At 49.4% G+C, this 22,862-nt stretch overlaps 1 protein-coding gene across 1 annotated transcript in view; it reads right to left on the reverse strand.

Moving 5' to 3' along the window:
* The window catches only part of LMOD1 (leiomodin 1), a 40,527-nt gene extending 17,665 nt beyond the window's left edge, over positions 1-22,862 (reverse strand). Inside the window, exon 1 of the mRNA XM_047703691.1 lies at positions 22,332-22,862. Within this exon, the coding sequence (XP_047559647.1) occupies positions 22,332-22,592 (261 nt within the window). The 5' untranslated portion in view covers positions 22,593-22,862. The remainder of the gene's footprint in view (positions 1-22,331) is intronic.

The following is a 22,862-nucleotide window of genomic DNA, read 5'->3' on the forward strand; positions in this document are numbered from 1 at the left end:
GAAACCCCAGCGAGTTTGGAAAACATTGTAAAGAGCTACTTAAATGTAAGCTATTTGTCCCAGAGTACTGGGTCCCACCGAGGTCCCAGGGGGGAGCAAGAGGAACATGCTGTCCTCTTGGCTCCTGGGGCCAAGAGCTGCAGCCCTGGCTCGCACACAGCCACCCTCTGGCCTGCTCTAAACATAAAAGACTACGGTGGCTTCATGAGCCTGGTCTGTTGAAGGCTCTGCTGTCACCATCTTGAAAGTTTTAATAATTATCGAACAAGGAGCCCTATGTTTCAATTTTACAGCAGATCTTGAAAATCCTGTAGCCAGTCCTGGGCCTAATAGAAACACAGGAGCAGAGGATGTCAGGGGTAGAGTGGATCCTGCCTTCCTGCCTTCAACCGTGTTCAGGAATGGCACCTCCATTTCCACAGACCACCCCCTGCCCCAGGACATCGGTCTAGACTCTCCCTGCTCCCACACCACATTTCCTTCATCCCACCTTCCTAATAAATCTCTGATGAGCCCCTCCCCATCCGTCTGCCCCTGCGGTGCTGGGGCCACCACCATCTCGTGCCTCGCAACTGGTTTCCTTGCCTCCCGTTTTACTACTCCTCTCTTCAAGACATCTGCACACTGTAACCAGAGAGATCTTTCCGACATGGAAATCTGATCGGAGGCTCCCAGGCTTTCGGGAGGAAGTCCAGACTTCTTAACCTGGCACGCAAGGCCCTTCAGGATCTGGCCTGTGTCTGCCTCTGCGCCCTGTGTGCCCTGTACCCACACCGGGGTCATAGGGAAGAGCAAGTGTGCCTCCCTCGACTCGCCGCCCGTGAATGTAGTTCCTGCCCCTCAGAACCTCCGCTCATCTTCTCTGCCTGGCTAACCCTCTGTTCCTCTTCTCTTCCTCCTCCCTTCCTCTTCCTCCTCTTCCTTTGTCACTCATTACGGGAAACTTCAATTGTACACAGAGCGAGGGAGAACAGCGTAAGGAGTCTCAAGGTACCCATCGCCAGGCCTCCGCGGTTACCGACATCGGGCTGGTCTCGCTTCATCGATATGCCCACCCGCATTTCTCCCATCCTCAGTGACCTGGAGGCAAATCCCGGGTATGTCATTTCATTCATAAATATTTCAGTGCATATCCTCAAAAGACAGAAAATTTTTTTAAAAGCTAGAATACCATTCTGTTACCAAAAAAATGAAGACGGGTAATTCATCGTCATGGCCCGCCAACACTCAGCACGAGGGCCCTCTCAATGGCCCTTGTCCAGGCCCTGGGTTAGGACACGCCCTCCCCCCTTGCAGGCAGAGTTGCCCACTATCCCTGCACTTTTCACGGCTTCCTCAACTGTCCCTGGACTACATGGTGAGTAACTTGAGGGCCAGGACCAGACCTTTATTTCTGTCCCCAGAACCTGGCTGGCAGAGTGCTTTGCACTTAAAGATTTGCTGGAATGAAAAGAAAATATTTCCGTCCTCCCTCCAGTGTCCCTACCAAATAGGTTGTACTTGCGTATTTCCCATACCAGGGAGCTCAGTTCTTCCTGAAGAAGCCAAGCCTTCTTCTTTTGAAAAGCTGATGCTGAAAGCCCTTCTGGTTCCAGTTATATCCCTGGGGTCCTATGGAACAACACTACCCACTTCTCCTTTGTATGGGTGCTGGATATGTATGTGAGTTTCTGGAATCTTCTCCAGAAGATGGGGAGATCTGCATCTCTCTCCTGGAGAGGCTGCCCTTCTCCAGGCTAAATGAGTTCATTCATTAGACTGAGCCCACAGCATTCTGATCTGACTAGAACTTTCTGGGTGATCTTGGTTCTGCTGCTTAAAGCTCAGTCCCTCTCAGGTTCAAATAATTTGCAAACATGGAAGGTGTGCCTTCTAGATCTTTATGCCCACTGGACAGGGCATCGCGGAGGATAGAGCTCTCTAGCACCCTGCCAGAAACCTGTAGGGAGCCACCACTCACATCCCACCTTGCAGTCCACATCTGTGCATCCTGGCCCTAAGCTATTAGGAGAAGTCTTTTCCAGAGTCTTCTGAAGTCTCCGGAGGGGACAGGACTGCAGAAAGGAGAGGGAACCATTGGCTTTAACACTACCTCCACTCATTACTGACTTTTCTGGGGGGATTTTTACCCTAGTAAAATGACTCACCTTGAGCCACCATTTTCCAGGTTTCAGACACTGGCTCGTTGTTCTGGAAACTTCCTCCTTTTGTGCTACAGGGTCACTGCAACCCCCAAATGCATCTCCCTTCCAGCAGCTGAGGCCTGAGGAGGCCCAGGTTCTCTGTGTGCCAAGGCCACAGAGAGGGGGATCCCCCTTATTGGCTGAGAGAAAAAGCACACTGGGGAGTCTGTCGGAGTTAGGGAATAGCCTGAGCGTTAAGCTGAATCTTGAAGCTCCAGGAGAACTGGGAGGTGAGGCTGGTCATTCCACTGGGGGGAAAGAAAGGGAAGTCAAGATGTAGGGGGAAAAAGAGGCAGCAAATAAGGGTGCCAGTGCATTAAATCAGGGCTGTCATGTGGCTGCTGCACAGTCCAGGACCCACTGAATATGCAAGGGGAGGGGAGAGGTGGGAGAAGATGGGAGTAAAGTTTCAGAGGAGACATTTGGGCACAGGAGACAAGGGAAGCCTTTCTTAGCAGAAGGAATAAGACAGGCAAAATGTGTGATTCCTGGAGCACCACACCTCCAGGAATGGTTGGGATGTTTTTTGTAACTGGAGGGGGGCTGAGGAAGTGGGAGTGAGAGAGGAGACCAGAACTGGATCCTGAGCCAGATCATGACAGATTTCATACATCGCGCTACAGGATGTGGGTTTCACCCAGTGGGCGACGGAGAAACCTTCAGATCTTTAACCAGAGACATGACCATCAGATTTCTGGTTTCGAAAGACAGCCCTGGCAGGGGTTTGGAGAATGGAGTTGAGGCTGGGAGGAACTGGAGGGAAAGAGTCCAGGTAGGAAACAAACACAAAAGTGCAGGCAAGAAATAGTGAGATCCTGGACCGAGGCTGAGCAGTGAGCACCAGGAAGAGGAGATGAATTCTCTAGACACTTCTGGACATGATTCAGTGAAGTGAGGAATGGCAGGAAGAGTGGAAGATGGTTGTCGAGACTCCCAGTTTGGTCAACCCGATGGACGGTGATGCTTAACAAGGACCATGGAAGGTGAGGATGGGAATTGAGACAATGAATTGTTTGGGCCATGACAGAACTTAAATGGCTAACAAGTTGGCCTTAATAATCATCTTTAGCTCAGGAAAGAGATCTGAGTTTGAGCTGTGGGTTGGGAAGTCACTGGTGTGTAAGTAACAACAAAAACCATCAAGAAAAGGAAAGGGATTTAAAAAATAAGAGCGGGGGAGACGGCCACATTATTTAATAAAATAAATATCTTATCTTTTGAGGTTAGCAAAACCATAATGAGAGACACTTCATACCAACTAGGCTGGCTATTATAAAAAGAAAGACAATAATACATGTTAGAGGGGTGCCTGGGTGGCTCAGTGGGTTAAGCCTCTCCCTTCGGCTCAGGTCATGATCTCAGGGTCCTGGGATCCAGCCCCTCATCGGGCTCTCTGCTCAGCAGGGAGCCTGCTTCTCCCTCTCTCTCTGCCTACTTGTGATTTCTGTCTGTCAAATAAATAAAATAAATAAATAAAATCTTTAAAAAAATAATACATGTTAGAGAGGATATGGAGAAAATGGAACTCTCATATATTGCTGGTGGGAATGCAAAATGGTGTAGCAATATTGAAAAACATTGTGGCAGTTCCTCAAAAAGTTAAATATAGAGTTTTCATACAAGCCAGGAAATTCACACCTATGTCTATACCCAAGAGAACTATACACATGGGTCTACACAAAACTTACACATGAATGTTCACAGCAACATTATTCACAATAGCCAAACGTGGAAACAACTCACAATCCATCAACTGCTGAGTGGGTCACCAAAATGTGATCTCTACAAAGGAATGTTATTCAACCATAAGAAAGAATGCTACCGGGGCGCCTGGGTGGCTCAGTGGGTTAAGCCGCTGCCTTCGGCTCAGGTCATGATCCCAGGGTCCTGGGATCGAGCCCCGCATTGGGCTCTCTGCTCAGCGGGGAGCCTGCTTCCTCCTCTCTCTCTGCTTGCCTCTCTGCCTACCTGTGATCTCTGTCTGTCAGATAAGTAAATAAAATCTTAAAAAAAAAAAGATAGCATATGAAAGAAGACAGACCCCAAAGACCACATATTGCGTGACTCTCTATCTGTGAAACATCCAGAATAAGAAAACCATAGAGACAGAAAGTGGATTCAAGGTTGCAGAGCCTAGGGAAGGGGGAGAGGAACTGGAAGTAATTGCTAACCTGTATGGAGTTTCCTTTTTGGGGTGATGAAAATGTTTTGGGATTAAGTGGTGGTGTTGATTGCACGATTTAGTGAATACACTAAAAAACTACTGAATGGCACACCTCATTGTTATTATTTTTTAAGATTTTATTTGAGCAATTTTTTAAAGATTTATTTATTTATTTTTGAAAAAGTGAGTGCAGAGGGGAGGGACAGAGGGGGAGAGAGAGAGAGAGAGAGAGAATCTCAAGCCGACATCCTGCTGAGTGCAGGCCCGTTATGGGGCTCGATCTCCGGATCCATGAGATCATGACCTGAGCCGGAACCAAGAGTCGGACGCTTAACTGACTGAGTCACCCAGGCGCCCCTAAGATTTTATTTTTAAGTAATCTCTACACCCAATGTGGGGCTCGAACTCACGACCCTGAGATCAAGAGTCGCGTGCTCCACTGACTGAAGCAGCCAGGAGCCCCTGAACTGCACACTTTAAAAGAGTGAATCTGGGGCACCTGGGTGGCTCAGTCATTGGGCCTCTGCCTTCACTTGGGTCATGGTCCCGGGGTCCTGAGATAGAGCCCTGGATCAGGCGTTTTGCTCAGCGGGAAGCCTGCTCCTCCCTCCCCACTCCTGCTTGTGTTCCCCCTCTTGCTATCTCCCTGTCAAATAAATAAAATCTTTTAAAAATAAATAAATATTAAAAAAATAAAAGGGTCAATTTTGTGGCATGTGAATTATATCTTAATATAAACAACTTAAAGATAATGAAGGGAGATTTTGGTCTCAATTGTACAATGAATGATAGAAGAGTTATACTAAACAAAATCTTATTTTACATATTATGCTTATCTTCTCTTGCTTTACTTTCTAAAGGATAACGATTAAATAAAGAATTGAAAGTACAAAAAGAAAAACAAAAAAGTCCCCCAAAACCTATGCGCCAGACACACTACATTGCAGACCAGCACTATCCAGTGGAAATATAACGTGAGCTGTATATGCAATTTTAAACGTTCTAAAGTAAAAAGAAACAAGTGAAACTAACTTCAAAGTTTTGAAGACATACAAAATATCTTTTCAACACATAATTAATATAAAATTATTTATAAGATTTTACATTCTTTCCTTCTTGCTAACTCTAAACTCTGATGTGCATTTTACACGTCCAGCACACCCCAATTCGGACTGGTCCCCGTTCGAGTGCTTGAGAGCCACACGTAGCAAATGGTACCCTATTGGACAGGTCAGATCTAGAATAGTTGTCACTTCTCATTTGGCCAGTTGTATTTACCTCTGCATATTTGCATGTATGATGAGCAATTTTTTAAAAAGATTTTATTTATGTATTTGACAGAGATCACAAGTAGGCAGAGAGAGGAGGAAGCAGGCTCCCTGCTGAGCAGAGAGCCCGATGTGGGTCTCGATCCCAGGTCCCTGGGATCATGACCCGAGCGAAGGCAGAGGCTTTAACCCACTGAGCCACCCAGGCACCCCTATGATGAGCAATTTAAAAAAAACTTAAATAGTAAAGGGTTTGTGTGACTGGCACCAGAGTCATTAGGAAGAGGCAAGCCGGGAAGACCACAGCCTCTTCCATGGTCAGGCTTGGGGAGAAGAACCTCAAGGAAGGTTCTGCACTGGGCAGAAGGGTGAAGGAAACCGGAGAACAAGGGTCCTGCAGCAGGAGAAGGAATCACCCCAGAACAGCCAGGAGTGCTTCCTGACCGCCTTCCCTGAGGTCTCCCTGAGGGCAGGGAAGCTCTGCTGGCCGTGTTTGCAGTATGAAACAGAGTAGCAAGAAAGCTGCCGCCAAGACGGCCACCGGGACTGAACCTATCCTGGCAAGGGGCGCATGGGACGTGTTTCATCAATGTGGAGGGAATAAATGCATCTCCTATTCAAGTGGAGGTTCAAAAGGAAAGCCCAAAACACAGATTTTTTTTTTTCCCTCTAAGTTACGCAGTTTGTTGCAACCTAAAATTAGAAGAAAGTTCATGACCTTCCTCAGTCGCCAGCTGGGAAACCTCTTTAAGTCTTAATTTCTTCATCTGTCAGACAGGTCAAAGCCTACTTTAAAGAGGCTGGGGGTGGGATGAAGTGAGATAGTGTGGATGGAAACAGCTGAGTGCCTACCTACAGGCTACTTGGTGTACGAGACTCTTTGATTTCTTCTGGGAAGGGAAAGTGACTGTCTCATGACCAGGTACTAGGTTTTAGCTATGGTACTTTCGAGCGGCTTTGGGGCAGGTTCCCCCAGAAGCAGGAGGAGGGACTCACTGTACTTCCCTCCTTGACATCTTCCCTATATCTGGAATTTTCCAAGGCTCAAGGCTTGATTCTCTTTTTAAGTGGTAACAATTCCTTCGTTCCAAGACAAAAGGAAGCCAGGCACACAGTGCATAGGAACGGATCCATTCCTGGGAGCCACAGTGAGGAGAACCTGGAGGTTTGCCCCATTCAGCAGATATCCCAACATCAGGAACTTGACCCTCTAGAAAACAGTGTGTGTAGCCTCATGTTCGCCCAGGCTGTGGAGTATGTCCTGGGAGTGACCATCGGTGTCCTCCTTTCCGGCATCCAGGGAGTCTCTCCTCTCCTTTCTGAGTTTTGTTTCCCCAGCTGTCTGTGAGTTTCGGCTGAGGGACAGTGTGTGAACGGTTCTATATATCATCCTGTTTGGCTGGCGACAGACACCATGGGGGCCAAGGGCCAAAGGAAGGAGCCTGTGCTCTGGGGATCTGTTTGGGCCCTTGGAAAATATATTTATTAGAAACCATGTAAATAAATGTCCAAATATAGACATGTGGCTCAACCCGGCCATACGATGGACTGTGCTAACATCCACTGAAAATGGTGTTTAGGAAGAATTTTTAGGGATGTGGGAAAATGTCTACACTAGGAAAAAATAAAAAAGCCAAACACAATTTATGTGCCTGTGTGTAAGTGTACACAGTGACCTCAACCACAAAAGGAAAAGTACACACAGATGCATACACCCCCCAAAACAGCCAGTGCCTACTATGAAACAGAATTAATGAAACAGAATTATTGGTTATTTTTTCCCTATGTTTTGTATATTTTCTATAAAGAGTCTTAGTACATTATACAGGTACCCCTCCCTTCACGAAAGGGTGCATTGGCGCAACTTTGCTTTCACAGGACCGACGGGACGACTGTTTTCACTAAAAGAAATCTGAACTGGATTTCTGCTTCTACCAAAAAAAAGGGGAAAAGCAAAAATAATGCTCAGCGTTGGTTTTGTGGGAGCCCTCACAGAAGAAGAGCGCACCCCGAGTGGCAGCAAGAGGAGGGGCCCCCTGCAGTCCCCGAAGCTCCTTCCCTCACCCCAACTACACTCAGCCCCTCAGCGTCCAACCGCCAGAGCCTTGAACAGTGTCTGTGAGCATCGGCGCTATATCCCCATTTATTCTGTGCATTCAATAGCACAGATGTGTCTTGGGGTATCAGAAAAGCCTAAGAAAGGTTATTTTGGGGGTCTGGGAATACTCAAAAAATTGCCCATATAAATTCGTCTTTGTTTTATGCCATTTCTGCTTGCCAAAGTTTTCATAGGAAAGCCCTGCTTTCTGATAGTGGGGGAAACCCATTATTTTTTGTATAAGTTTTGTATAAGTTATTTTTTGAAGAAAGTCATCTAGAAATAGCAACTCTATGCAGGGCGCCTGGGTGGCTCAGTGGGTTAAGCCTCTACCTTCAGCTCAGGTCATGATTCCAGGGTCCTGGGATCAAGTCCCACATCTGGCTCTCTGGAGCCTGCTTCCTCCTCTCTTTTTCTGCCTGCCTCTCTGCCTACTTATGATCTCTCTCTGTCAAATAAATAAACAAATTCTTTTTTAAAAATAAATTAATTAAAAACAAAAACAAACCCTGGCTGAGAAAAGCCGATTGTTTGTCTACAAGGACCCAGTCCCAGGTCTGTTCCACCTCTGGTCCAGCCTTGCAGTTCTGGCTTCAGTAGGGGAAGGCTGCGTCTACATGGCCATGGAACTAATATATCCAGGGTCATCATATCCACATATCCAAACATTGGGCCTCCCAAAAGGGCAGACTCTATGAATCCCAAGACATGTGTGGGATCCAAAGAGATAATCTGCTTATAGCAAGTTCTCTAGAGAAGCCATATTACCTTTTTCTAGATCTAGAGGCAAAGAGGTTGAACTTCCCCAGATAGTCTAGGGAAGCACTCAGATAATGGGAGCTGCCAGCCTAGGCTAGCTGTACGCAGACCAAGTCTACTGTCCTCTGTAGGGTATATCTGTGGCCCCAGAGATCATGGGCAAACTTGATTGGGTCAAGCTAAAAATGTCAGCCTATAATCTCAGATCCCTAGAGAGCTGGGAACGAGAAGAGCAAGAAAGGAAAAAAAAAATGGAAAAAGTTAAAAATGAGGCCTTGAGGCTCGTTCTGTCCAGAACACACTAAAAGGAAAATATGGCAATGACCCATCCCAACAACTCAGATTCCAGAGTGTAAACTTTTGGACTGATTTAATTGCTTGTTTACAGAAACTGGGAAAAAAGAATCCCTGCCAAATTGCTTTTCATTTGATGATTTGGACATAAAAATCATATTTTCTTTTTATTATTATTATTATTTTTTTAAAGTAAGCTCTACACCCAACATGGGGCTTGAACTCATGACCCAAAATCGAGAGTTGTATGTTCTACCAACCAAGCCAGCCAGGCACCCCCAACACCGTATTTTCAAATTGTCTCAGATGAATGATGAATTCCTAGATGAATTCCTAACTCCTGCAGATTCAATCAGGTGTGACAAGAATGGAATTTGCAAACCATTTGCCCCTCGTTCGTGCAGCCAGGCAACGTGCTCACTGCTGGGGACATAGAGACGAGTAAGAGTCAGGCCTTGCTCTTAAGAAGTCGGGGAAGGGGGCACCTGGGTGGCTCAGTGGGTTAAGCCTCTGCCTTTGGCTCAGGTCATGATCCCAGGGTCCTGGGATCGAGCCCCGCATCGCGCTCTCTGCTCAGCACGGAGCCTGCTTCCCTCTCTCTCTCTGCCTGCCTCTCTGCCTACTTGTGATCTCTCTCTCTGTCAAATAAACAAATAAAATCTTAAAAAAAAAAAAAAAGAAGGCAGAGAAACAGACAAGTGCTGAAACAAAGGTGTTGGGGTATGTGTGTTCCCCAAAGTGACAGGAACAGCACACAGAGGGTGCTTTGTGACTGCAGGGGTGGAGCACACAGCCCAGGCTGGAGGGATTGGGGGAAGTAGAAAGGTGTCACCTGAGCAGAGCCTTGAAAGAATCCAGGTTAGTAGGCCCAGGGTGGGGCCAGCATCCCAGTGAGAGGCGACGGCTGGTGCAAAGGCACAGAGGAAGCAAGACAAAGCGTGGCACCGTTGGAGAACCAGTGGTCAAGTTTAACTGTAGCAAAGGGTAAAAGTCAAGGAGAAGAATATTAGTAGCTACAGAGATAGAGAGGCGTTGGGCTGCCAGGGGCCTCCTAAGCCACACCAAGGCGTGTGAATTTGATCATGGAAGCTATGTTAAGCAACTTGAAAGCTTTTACGCAGGAGAGTGTCAAGATCATGATTCTATTTTATAATAAGACACTGTCAGCTGCGGGGAGGATGGATTGCAATGGGGGGAGAAGAGAGACAGGGAGCTCCCTTGGGAGGTCACGCCATTCTTACGGCTGATAAGTGATACGGGGGAAAGCAGAAGCGCCACAGAGAGGAGGACTGGAGGCGAGGGAGGTGGCCCAGGTAGAAGCAATAGGGTTCTGTCACTGGGAGAGTTTGAGAACACTGAGAGGCCCCAGAGTTCTGACCTGGTGTGCCTAGGTCTACCTAGTTCTACCCCACTGTAGAGTGCAGGAGGAAAGGCAGGCTGCGAGGTGGGGTGAGGTGACTATGATTAATTTATTTTTAGACTAGTTGAATCTGAGACATTTGAGGAGTCCAAGAAGCAAGTGAATGATCTAGAACTCAAAATAGAGATCTAGGCCAGAGATCGAGACAGAGCACCTGGGTGGTAGCTGAACCCGTGGGGTTGGCTGAGGGTACCCACGGAGACGGCCTCAGGAGGGCAGGGCCCTGGAAATAATAGCGAGGCGTTCGAAGGAAAGGCTGCTCTCAGAGGAGACAAGGAAGGAACAGCTAGAGAGAGAAAAAGGAAGCCAGGTGTGCGAGCATGGTGTGTCTTGGCCCCAAGGGAAGTATTTTGAGAAGGAGAGAGTAGTGGAATACCACAGAGTAAACAAACAGGGTAAGGACTAAGAAAGCATCCCCTGGGTGAGCAACAAGGAGGCCTGTGGAGACCTTACCAGGACTGAGGTCAGCGCAGGGGTGGGGCGTGTGAGAGTGAGTGTAGATACGATTTCTTACAGCTTGGCTGTGAAGGAAAGGAGAGAAAAGCCAGGGAACTGGAGAGAAAGAGCCCGTGGGAAGGAATGTTGGAGGGGAGCGACAGAGAGAGAGAGAGAGAGAGGTTGAGAGAAAACAGATGATTGAAGGAGCAAAGGTCCCTGTGGAGACAGGAGAGAAAAGTGGGTGGGGGGCATAGCCTGGAGAGAAGGGCTCCCCGCTGAGCAGGGAGCAGGTGTGGGGCCCTATCCCAGGACCCGGGGATCATGACCTGAGCTGAAGTCAGATGCTTCACCCACTGAGGCACCCAGAGACCCCGAATGCAAATCGTAATAGTAGGGTTCAAGAAACAGCAGGCAGGACGTGGCCAAAGGACTCGACAACACTCCAGTTGCTCTCAAAGATGGACGCCGTTAGAAAACATGATGGTGGCTCCCACTTTATTAAGTGCCCACTGTTTGCAAATCACTGTCATTCACTTCCTCAAACTTTCATGCTCTTCAGATGAGGTAGCATCATTGTTATTTACAGGTGAGGAGATTAAAATTTCACTGGGCATTTTTTCTATGACCCAGCAATTCTACACCTAGGTATATATCCAGCACAAATGAAGTCATAAGTGCCCTCAAAAGATGTACAAAAAAGTTCACAGGAGCATTGTTTGTAATAGCCCCAAACCATAAAACAACCTAAATGTCCATTAACAGTGAAATGAATACACAGATGATGCACGTCCATACAATGAAACACACATGGGAATACTCTACAGCAGTGAGATCGGGAAAAAGGCTGCAGACAACACAATGTCACTAACATAATGCTCCTTGAAAGAAGCAGAATACAGGTGCGTGGGTGGCTCAGCAGGATAAGCATTTGCCTTTGGCTCGCATTATGATCTCAGGGTCCTGGGATCAAGCCCCGCATCGGGCTCTCTGCTCGGCAGGGAGCCTGCTTCCCCCTCCCCAGAAGCCTGCCTCTCTGCCTGCTTGTGATCTATCTCTCTCTGTCAAATAAATAAATAAAATCTTAAAAAAAAAAAAAAGAAAAGAAAAAAGAAGCAGAATACGGGGGAGCCTGGGTGGCTCAGACGGTTAAGCGTCTGCCTTCAGCTCAGGTCATGATCTCAGGGAGCTGGGATCAAGTCCCACATGGGGCTCTCTGCTCAGCAGGGAGCCTGCTTCTCCCTCTTCCTCTGCCTGCCACTCCCCCCACTCACACTCTCTCTCAATATCTCTCTGTCAAATAATTAAAATCTTATTTTTTTTAAAAGATTTTATTTATTCATTTGAGAGAGAATGAGTGAGAGAGAGCATGAGAGAGAAGAAGGTCAGAGGGAGAAGCAGACTCCCCCAAAGAGCTGGGAGCCTGATGCGGGACTCGATCCCAGAAGTCCGGGATCATGACCTGAGCCGAAGGCAGTCGCCCAACCAACTGAGCCACCCAGGCGCCCAAAATCTTATTTTTTTTTTTAAAGCAGAATACAAAAGAACACCTACTGTATGATTATATACGTGTATGGATGTTATATATGTAATGTAAATTTTTATAAATATATACATATATATGTGTGTGTGTATATAGATAAAATTAAAAACCGGCAAGACTAACCTATGAGATTGGAGAGTCAGGATAGAGGTTCCTATGGCAGGGAGGAAGAGGGTAGAGCCAGAGAGGAAGCAAAGGGTGGGTGGGGGTCCCGCAGGGCCAGCTATGTTCTCCTTCTTATTGCCTTTGTGAGAATTCATGACACTCTACATTTGTGTTTTGGATACTTTTCTATATGTGTTTTATATTTCAATAAAAACAAAGTGTTAGAAAAAATCCGCTATTGTCAAATATAAAATGAGACACAGAAAAGCCATTAAAGAATACAATGAAAAGAAAGTAAAGCTTAGACAAGTTCAGTGCTTGTCTGAGGCCACGTAGCTAGGAGACAGTCAAGCCGGGAGTGAGCCCCAGACCCTCCCCCCCCACCCCGGCTTGCCTTGCAAACCCAGGGCTGTCAGCTGTGTGCTGGGAAGGGACCCGTGTGCTCCTTCCTTCTCCTTGGGCACGGGTGGCCTTGGGGACAGAAGGTGGAGGCATTGGAGGTGAAAATCTGCTGGATTTTCAGGCCGCTCTGGAGCTGGCTGCTGTCTGTTGAATGGTCACGTGCCAGATGTCAGATCTGGAAGTGTTTCGGTGTTTTCTCTACCCCACCCAGGGAGCACTGAGCATTTTTCTTGTGACCTGACATTTAACCTCTGACTACTGTCACGGCCTCGTCAGTTTCTCCCCGCTTCGGTCCAGCCTGTGTCCAGCCGCCAGGGGGTCCCTCCCAGAGCAGCACCTTGCCTGCGTCCCCACAGAGCAGACCAACCTCATCGCTCCCTGACCACTTAGCACCCTGCCTCCCTCCTTGCTGGTCTCCGCTGCCTTCCCTCCCCACAGAAAAGGTGACTGCCCGCTGCCAAGGCCAACTCCTCCACTCCAGTGCACTCCATCCCTTTTCCAGCCTTTTCCAGCACCATTGAGGGTCCCCGCTCTACTGAACCAACCCCCCTAGCATATAAACATGCTATTGTATTCCGTCTTAAAAAGAAAAAAAATCCCCCTTTAACTCCACATTTACTTCCCACGGCCACCCTACTTCACTGTTTCCCATTAGAAAAAAACTGGGGGAACAAATCGAAGAGACTGGTCTGTATTCTTTATCTCTAGTCCTCACTGACCATTGTCTCTCTCGAGCCCACGCTTCGCTGCAGTGACCCCCCCATCTTGTCAAGGTCTCAGTGGCTTCCATCTTTCCAGTTACAACAGTCAATTCTCTGTTCTCATCTTATTAGACCTCTCAGCAAGAACGGATATAGTAGAGGCTCCTCCTAGAAGCCCCCTGTCCAGTTGCTTTTGTGAAGCTGCTCTGAGCTCCCGCCCACCTCTCTCAGTCTCCTTCCTTCATGGGCCCCTTCTCCACTTCCAGTGCCTAAATGTTGGGGTAACGGAGGGCATGGTCCTTGGCCCTCAGCTCTTCATCCACACGTCCTCCCCACGTGGCCTCTTCCACGCTCGTGGTTTATAGTGTCATCTAGACGCTAATGGCCCCAGATGGAGACTTCAGCCCCACCGCGCCACTGAGCTCCAGACTGGTACGTGTTCAGCCAACCTAATGCTTGCTCTTCGACATCTACCAAGCGCCATGAACTTAACTCATTCAGATCAGAGTTCTTGATCTCCCCCAAACCACTCCTCTTCCATTGTTTCCTACCTCAGTAAATGGCATCAAACCTAGCCCAGAGCTCAGGCAGGCCTGGGCCCCCCACCCCTCTCTTTGCCCCAGTGAGTTAGCCAGTCCTGTCTGTGCTACCTTTGAGGTGTTTCCTGAATCTGACCACTTCTCCTCCAGGCATCCTAGGCCTCTTGCCTGAGCTACTGCACACCTTTCTAGCGGGGCTCCCTTCTCCCCCAGGCTTGCCTTCCTACCGTCTATCTGAAAGCTGGCAGAGTGACAGAGCCTTTTAAAAACCTAGATCGGGGGTGCCTGGGTGGCTCAGTGGGTTGGGCCTCTGCCTTCGGCTCAGGTCATGGTCTCAGGGTCCTGGGATCCAGCCCCGCATCAGGCTCTCTGCTCAGCAGGGAGCCTGCTTCCCTTCCTCTCTCTCTCTGACTGCCCCTCTGCCTACTTGTGATCTCTGTCAAATAAATAAATAAAATCTTTAAAAAACCAAACCAAACCAAAAAAAAACCTAGATCAGATTACATCTCTCCCTTGCTCCAAACCCTCCAATGACGTCTCACCACCCTTGGAATAAAAATCCAAAAATCCCTCTGCTGAGCTGTAAGGTCCTGCATTATGTGAATCCTGCTGACTTCTGGGGCTTTATCTCCTCCAAGCCCCTGACCCCACCACTTGCTCGCCCTGGCCCAGTTACACTGGCCTGGCTTTTCCTTGAACATACTAAACCTCCTCCCCTACCCAAGTCTTTCTAGGTGCCGTTCCCTCCACTTGGAAAGCTTTCTCCAGACCTTCCCGTTGGCTGACTCCTTGGTCCTAGGCGGTGTCTTCCCTGACCACTAAAGGATATCATCACAGACCCTTTCCTGAAAGTGCATTCTTCTCCTTTACGTGTATGTGCCATATATATGCTCTATGGAATGTGCATATGTTCTATGAGATCTGTATATTGAAGAACGTGTATTCTCTGTCTCACCCATTAGAAGCACCCCAAGAGCAGGGACCTGGTCTGTCTGACTCCGTACTCTATGCCAGCCTTCAGAAGCACCTAATATAACAGAAACTTCCTAAATAGTTGGAGAATTAATGATTATATGGAGTCATCCTCCCTCTTGGTAGATACAAAACAGAATTCTTAAATCCTGCCTTGGAAAAGGATGCTGAGACCTGGAAAGGGTGGAGGGAAGAGCAGTGAAGGCAGGAGAGGAAACTCAAGTTCAGGGTTTAGCCCTCACTACCAAGTTTCCAACCTAGCACTCTGTCCCAGCTTTATGAATATTATTTTGCTTTATTTTTTTAAAAGATTTTATTTATTTATTTGACAGACAGAGATCACAAGTAGGCAGAGAGGCAGGCAGAGAGAAAGAGGGGGAAGCAGGCTTCCCGCTGAGCAGAGAGCCTGATATGGGGCTCGATCCCAGGACCCTGGGATCATGACCTGAGCTGAAGGCTGAGGCTTTAACCCACTGAGCCACCCAGGTGCCCCCCCTGTTATTTTGCTTTAAACCTCACAACTATCCTATGACTAGGTGTTGTTTCCATTTTAAAGATGGGGAAACTCAGGCTCAGAGAGGTAAAGTAATTTGTTTGGGCCACACAGCCAGCCGCCAGCAGAGAGGACCTGCTTCCAGGTCTAGCCAGACTCTGAAGACGCTAAGCTCAACAGGAACTCAATACATCCTATACCCAGGGCTTCACGGAAGTTCTGCCCCCAGGTGTTCCACCTGGGGAGGGGGTTCCTCCACAGTCTTGCATCGGTGGGGAGGAGGGAGGCTGCTGACCTGATCTGGAAGTCAGGGCTGAGGATGTGATCACCCCGCGAGTCCTTCCCTTGAGGGAAGGCAGGTGAGGGGGTAGAGGTATGTGGGAGCAGCCCCACCTTATTCTCTCCTAAGCAGCCCCCTGCCAAACCCGCTGGTCGTTTCAACAGCAGACCCCAGACACAAGTGAAGCCAAACTGTTCCAAAACAGCCTAGGCTTTTCTGAGCTCCCGGAAGTTGCAGACAAGAATTCACTAGTCCCCAGCCTTTCCCACCAGTGCCCATTTACCCTGCGTCTGCCCTGTTTCCAACCCAGCCACCCAGTGCAGGCCCTTGAGCCTGGGGCATAAAATAAATTAGGCTCAAAGACCTGGAGAGAAGGGGGCCAGGCAGGAAGTCGTTAAGTAAGCTTGCCTTTTTCCTTAAGCTAGCTCCTTGCCTCTCTGCCTCCAGTTCTCCCTTTCTGCCCTTCCCTCCCTCCTGCTGACAGTTTGTCTTTTAATCTCATGAGAGATTAACAAAACAAAGGTTGATTTGGCACACATGGGTATAAAGTCTGAGGAATTTAGGGGAGGAGAAGTCGCTCACCAGCTCACCCACCAGACACTTTCGGTGCCTTAGCCAATTTAATCCTCACGATAACCCTTCCAGACTGATATCATCCTCCCTCTTGACAGTAAAGCAATGGGCCTCCAACAGCTACATGTTAATGAAATAGCATTAATAACACCTCTGAGCCTAGAAGGTACTCAGGAAAGTTGAGGCTCTTCCTCAGGTCATGAGTGATGGTGGGGGTGTGTGGGGCGGAAGCAGAATCACACCTGGTCCCATCTGGTTCCAAACCCCCATCGGCTTTCTATTCCCCACACTGCCCCGGGCTAAGGGGGCCCTTTAGGGGAAATGAGGCTCTGAAACTCCTTCTTTCCTTGCTGGTTATGCCAAAAGAGATCCAATAAACAAGAAAGCACAGCCTGATCTGGAAAGGACTGTGTAGTACATCCAGGATATTCTTGTTTATCCAACTTGGCAGAGAGAGGAATATCAACTTCTCCCCCCCCCCCCAGTCATTGTGCTTTGTTGCAGTGACTGCAGTGTGTGTGTGTGTGTGTGTGTGTGTGTGTGTGTGTATAGACTTCATGCGGGCGGACTGGATCTCCAAGGACAGCGCCCTTGACCCCTCTGTCTTCTATAGGTCTCCCAGTGCACTTCACCTGGGCTTTGCGTGCCATGAGCCAGCTCTGGTAGGCTGACACGGTCCCCTACAGGTACTCCAGAGTCTCTTGGGGGAGAAAGAGAGGCCAAGGGAGGGTAGCCAGGTTACATGAGGATTTTGTCTCCACTCTGGGTGTCTGCTCACATCTGCCTCTTCCTTCCTCGATGTGGGGACCCAAAGCCCCCAGACTATCGGATGCCCTTGGTCAGTGGGGCTCATCCCCCTCCCGTGACCATCTGCATCTCTCCGCTCATGTTTCATGTTTACATCTCCTCCTCCATCCTGCCTGGCCTGCCTCCCTCCTGCCACGTGTCCTATCCTCCCAAGCTCTTCTCTCTGCGGTCCTGCTGAGAAAAGGTGAGCAACAGGGGTGGGGAGACTGTGTGTGGACCAGGTGCTGGGGCTTTACAGCTTAAAATCCATCAATCAGAGAGTCTATACATGAAGAAGAAAATGTATCAACTATGAGTAGGAACAACAATGAAAACAAACACCTGGGGGTCCTACCACCCAGTCTCAGAAATTGAGTAACTACTTTTTCAAACTGGAAGGAGACACCTTTCAGACTCCAGGGAGAGAGATTTCAACTTGTCTAACCCTCCCTGGGTGCCTGTGGTCGCCTCCCCAGGTCCACAGGCCCCCTTCACCTCTTCTGCCCTCTCCACCCCAGGGCTATTTTGGGTGTGTACCAGTCAGGGTTAATCTCCTTAATCGTTGAGCCGTGCTGCCCAGGGCAGTCTTGATAGGGCTCAGCCCTCTGCAAAGGGCAATCTGAGGGTTGTGCTGCCGGCCTCCGGCCTTCCTGGCATCCCCATCCCTATAGAGAAGCCATGGACACTGGGCCATGAACTGGGCCTGGTAGGGGAGGGGAACCGCTAGGCTGTGTGAGCCAGAGATCCGCCGGGAAGGTCGGAAGGCTGGGCGACTGGCTAGTGGGGTGCTTCTGGTTAGCTTCTCAAGGAAGAACCTGAAAGAGCTTCCTCCACCCCCCAGTTCAGCTGCCTCTGCTCCTGGCTGGGTGCAGGTGCTAATCCCCATTCCCTGGTAACGACAGGGAGAAGGACAGGGGAGGCAGGCTGGAGATTTTCTTTCCCACTTGGGAAGGAAAGAGAACACATGAGTTGACCTGCTGGGATCAGGTTCCTGAAACCTGAGCCAAGCACACGGGTTTCCCTGAGCTCTTGGCCACACACCTGCCCAGGGGTTTTGTCTTCCACCTGGACAGAAGGCGAGCCCCCCAGAAGGACTAGGGGAGAACGCACAGGCTGAGAGGTCTGTCCTTTTAAAGGGAGGGAGGCAAGCCAGGGGTCAGCTCTGCCAAGCCCCACCTCCCCCTCCTAACATTCATTCAATAAACAGAGGTTGAGGGCCCACCTCTATGCCGGGCCCAGTGTTAGCCCTTGTCCACCAGAATCACACAAGCCGGTGAGGAAGAGAGATAAGAAAACAGGATGGCTTTGGTCCCGAGCGGCCCGAAGTGCTCAGATCAGACATGACGCTGACACTTGCCTGCCTGGCAGTCAGGGAAGACTCCCTGGAGGAAGTGGTGCCTGAGACCCGAAGGAGGCACAGCGGTGGGGTAGAGAGAAGAGTATTGATGAAGCAGGGAGTAAACCAACCCAGGACAGCCCTGGAGTAGTCTATCCACTGAAGGAGAAGCCTGCCTGAGACACCACCCGAGAAGCCACAGTCTACACCCACCCAACAGTATAGTCGGAGTATGAATCTTGGGCCTCCTCTTCCCCTGGAGACACCAAAACTTAAGACCCAAACTGGGCCAGGCTTCCACTCTCAGTGTCTGTCTAAAAAAAAAACAAACCAACCTTTTGTTACGGAAAATGTCCAGCATATGAAAGTAGAGAGAGCCGTGTAATGGGCAGGCATGTGGACCCGTCACCCAGCATCCAACGTTATCAACTAACTGATGGGCAATATCAGTTCACCCCACCCCTACCCACTCCCCTTGCCCACATTACTTTAAAGCAAATGCCCTAATCCTATCAGTTTTTCCTATAAATATTTCAGGATTTGTGTCTTTAAAAGGCAAAGATCCTGGGGCGCCTGGGTGGCTCAGTGGGTTAAGCTGCTGCCTTCGGCTCAGGTCATGATCTCAGGGTCCTGGGATCGAGCCCTACATTGGGCTCTCTCTTCAGCGTGAAGCTTGCTTCCCCCTCTCTCTCTCTGCCTCCTTCTCTGCCTACTTGTGATCTATCTGTCAAATAAATAAATAAATAAATCTTAAAAAAATAAAAATAAAAAATAAAAAGTGTATCCATAATACCATTATCCCATCTAAAAGGAATTAACAAAAATTCCTAATGCCATCCAATATCTAGGCAGGATTTACTTCCCTAACCCACACTCGGTTCTAACACTTTGAATCGGGAGGCCACACTTGGTTTTACTGTTTATGTTCCCAGTCCTGGGGGCAGGGATGAGCATTCAGCCAGACGAGACCCTGGGCTCCCACAACACCATGTGAATTGGTAGTCTAAGCCCTGTCACGCCGCTGTGGGGTTCTGTATGTGTGTGTTGTGATCCTAATTAGATGATAAATTCCTCAGGACAGGGGCTGGCATGATTGCCCTTTTTTGTACCCGGGTGAGGGAGAGAGAAGGAAGCACGGCTGGGTACTTGTTGCTGTGTGAACTTAGGGCCGTTACTCAGCTTCTCTGAGCCTCAATTTTCTGATCTGTATCATGAGGATGAACGTACCTATCTCCCAAGAAGTGCGAGGCTTAAATAAAGGAAAAGGTGAAGATGCTTCGCCTGTTGAAGATCCTCAGTAAGTAAATGCTCACTTTGCTGCACTTCCTAGAGGCAAGTTACTCTATTTTGACTAACTTCCAGTCAGTTCCTTACGGGAGCAAAGGCCACTAGCAGGGAGAGCTACAGTCAGTCCAGCAGCCTGGAGCCCAACCGGGAGCCGCTCTGTGTCTGCGCCGTCCAAGGCCCCCCAGCCCGAGCACCCACCTGGGACTTGCTTGTTTATTGCTTACTTTGGCCCCTAGCTGAGCAGTCCGACTTGGCTTTAACGGAAGGGAGGGGCTGGGCAGGGGTAGACATCAGTGAATTAATAATTGCATAGCTGTCATTTATCACACACTTATTATACGCCAAGCTCTGTGCTAAGTGCTTTCCACCATTGTCCTCTCAGTTCTTACAACAATCCTGCAGGCTGGATACTGTGTAGCTGAGGGGAGGGCTGCGGACTGGATAACTTGTAAGTTACTTAGTTATGCTCTTAGGAAGAGAGGTTGGTACTCAAACCAGGCTTTTCTGGCACCTAAATCCAAGTTCTTAAGCCCGCACTTATTAGCTTGCTAATGGTGCTGAAGAAGTCACTTGCTCGGGTTCATTGCCATTCATCCCGACTTACAGAGATGACTTCTGCTCATGGCTCATGATGCACCCAGAACTCCACTCAGCCACTCTGGTGACACAAGCCTTTGGACTGGATGAGGAAGAATGGAGACAGCCTCTCCCTCCAAGGGAAAAATGGACCCGAAGCCATCTTCCCATACTGAAGATACACACACACACACACACACACACACACACACACACACCACCCTCCATTCCTTGACTCGGACTCTGTTTGCAGAAACAAGGGTACCACTGGCAGGGGCGAGGGAGGTGGGGCTGGGGAGGTGAGGTTCGCCAGGCTTTCAGCAAATTGCATTTGCAAAAGGAAAAAAAGCCTTTTGCAAATGCAATTTCCAGGAGCCCGAGAGCCCCTCACACTCTCCATAGCCTAAGCATCCTGCTTTGGGATTAAGAATGTTCTGCATTTGACTTTAGCCTCAGGAGTATCTTTCTGTATACCAGAAGCCACTGGGCACAGAGTCTGGGGACTAGGAGGGAGGGAAGAGGAGGGTCGGGCTCCAGAGTGGAAGTCAGGGGTCCAAGTGGGGGATTTACAGAGAGGCCAAAGCCTTGGGTGTGCTGCCTGGCTTTCCCTACATGCCCCGATAGCTGTCTTGAAGTACCAGGCCCTCACAGGTAGTCCCCTATATCCTCTCATCCTTTCCATGAATGTTCTAGTATTTGTTCATCATTATCTGAGTGGCAAGCATCAAATATAATCCCCTTGTCCACAGGGTAATGAATTTCTGAGCCTTCTGACTCCCCTCGCTCCTAGCTTCTTAGTGAAGCCTTAAACATGGGCCCAAGGTGGTAGGGACAGAGAGAGAGGTCCAGTTCCCCTATCTCATTTTCCCTCATCCCTCCCTCCCCCATCCCTACACTCAAGGAGCCAGGGCTCTGTCCGCAAACGTGCTCTGTGACTAGTGTCCGGCACAAACTCCTACCCAGCCAGACATGTCACAGAAGTTCCGGGAGATACTGTTGCCTTTCTCATTCCCTTTGGGAGAATGAACATATCATGTGAACCTCTGGGTCTTGGTTTCCATAGAAGTAAAACAAGAACTGAGACTGAACTTTCTCATGTAAGAATCCACAAGGACAAGAGACGTGGCCAGTAAGAACCAGCTCACAGAGAGAAGACAGTTTCCCCACGAACGCCTCTCTACAGCAGATGAGGGGCTCTATGAGTCACACTCAGGTGGAGGCTAGTCTAGTTTGTCCCAAGAAAACTCAAACACATGGCAAACAAAGAACCCCTCCAGGCCAAGCTGGGAAAACAAAAACAGGTTTTGCTTAAGCCCATCCTAGACATCAGCAGATGTTTCCAAAATGGCCCTCTTTGCCCTTGCCCTTCCACTGTCCCCTCCTCAAGGCACAGCCCTGCCGGGAACTATCTTTATCCCCCGGAAAAGGGGACTTGCTGGCTTGTAAAAGGACTTACGACTAAAAGGAAGGGATGTTCCCTCAAGATGTTCCTCTAGGAAGTACAAACCCAGCTTCCCTGCGAGGGTAACTGAAGCCACCAGGTGAAGAGCATTTCCCACCTCACAGACCCCCGACCCTTGCCCCTGACTCCTGACCATTGCTTTGGGAAGCTCACGTGCCCCTGAGCTTCCTCAAATCATCCATGTGCCACGAGTTGCCCATGGGGCCAGAGGGCTTGAAGACAAGCAGTTCTGCAAGGAGGCCTGACTTTCTTTTCTGGGGTGACTGCCAAGAGACAGCACGCATCATTCTATCCCCTGCCTTCTCCCCCACAACGGGTAGAGTGAATGTGCAGGGGGACAAGGATGGAATCAACTTGACAATGAACGCTTCAAGGACGTTCTCCAGCTCCCGTCCTACCAGCAGCTCTATCTGCCACTGTGGGATGCTGAGTTCTCCCAACAGAGCCAACTTGTGCTTTATAAAAGAAATTAGGGGTAAGAGGTTCACGCTGAGCGCTCAGCAGATGGTAATCGGTTCTGAAGCAGTTCCATCTTTTGCCAACGAGACCTTTTCCTCCGAGGAGAGAAGCATCCCAGTCACGAGTGCGGGTCCCCCTGCCCTCCCCGCCCTCCCCCCTTCCCTCCCCCCTTCCCTCCCGCATATTGCTCACTCACGTCCATGGACAGCTCCCTCTGAATAAGCTTCTTGGTCTCCTTTTCACAGAAGTTGAGCATGGCTTCCCGGTTGTACGTGCCCACGGACTGCTTCTCGGTCTGGTTTCTCTGCCGCAGGCCCACGGGGATGCTCCCGTCGGGGTCCACCACGTCCAGCTCCTTCTCCAGCTCCTCCATCTCCTCGGGAGACAGGGTGGACAGCAGGCTGTCGATGTCAGGGTCTTCACTCACCTGCCGGCGATACTTGGCTACCTTGGACATCTTGGCAAAGTGGGCTGTGGTTCTTGCGGAGTGTTGGGGGAAAGCTAGGGGGGTCCTGGGGGCGGGGGGCCGTGAGGGGGAGGCACAAGCTGGTCTGGATGCGCAGAGTGGGCTTGGGAGCAGACCCCCAACTGATTGAGGACGTGGCTCTTCCGCCCTGCCCCGCAGTGCCACAGGTGCCCAAGCGTTAACTGCAAGCTCGCTGGGAAGCCCCGGGCTAGTGGACCCGGGCTGGTCTCGCAGGGGGCCAATAAGACTTGACAACTGCCC

The sequence above is a fragment of the Lutra lutra genome, chromosome 15 (genome assembly GCF_902655055.1).
Source record: "Lutra lutra chromosome 15, mLutLut1.2, whole genome shotgun sequence".
NCBI classification, from domain to species: Eukaryota; Metazoa; Chordata; class Mammalia; order Carnivora; family Mustelidae; genus Lutra; species Lutra lutra.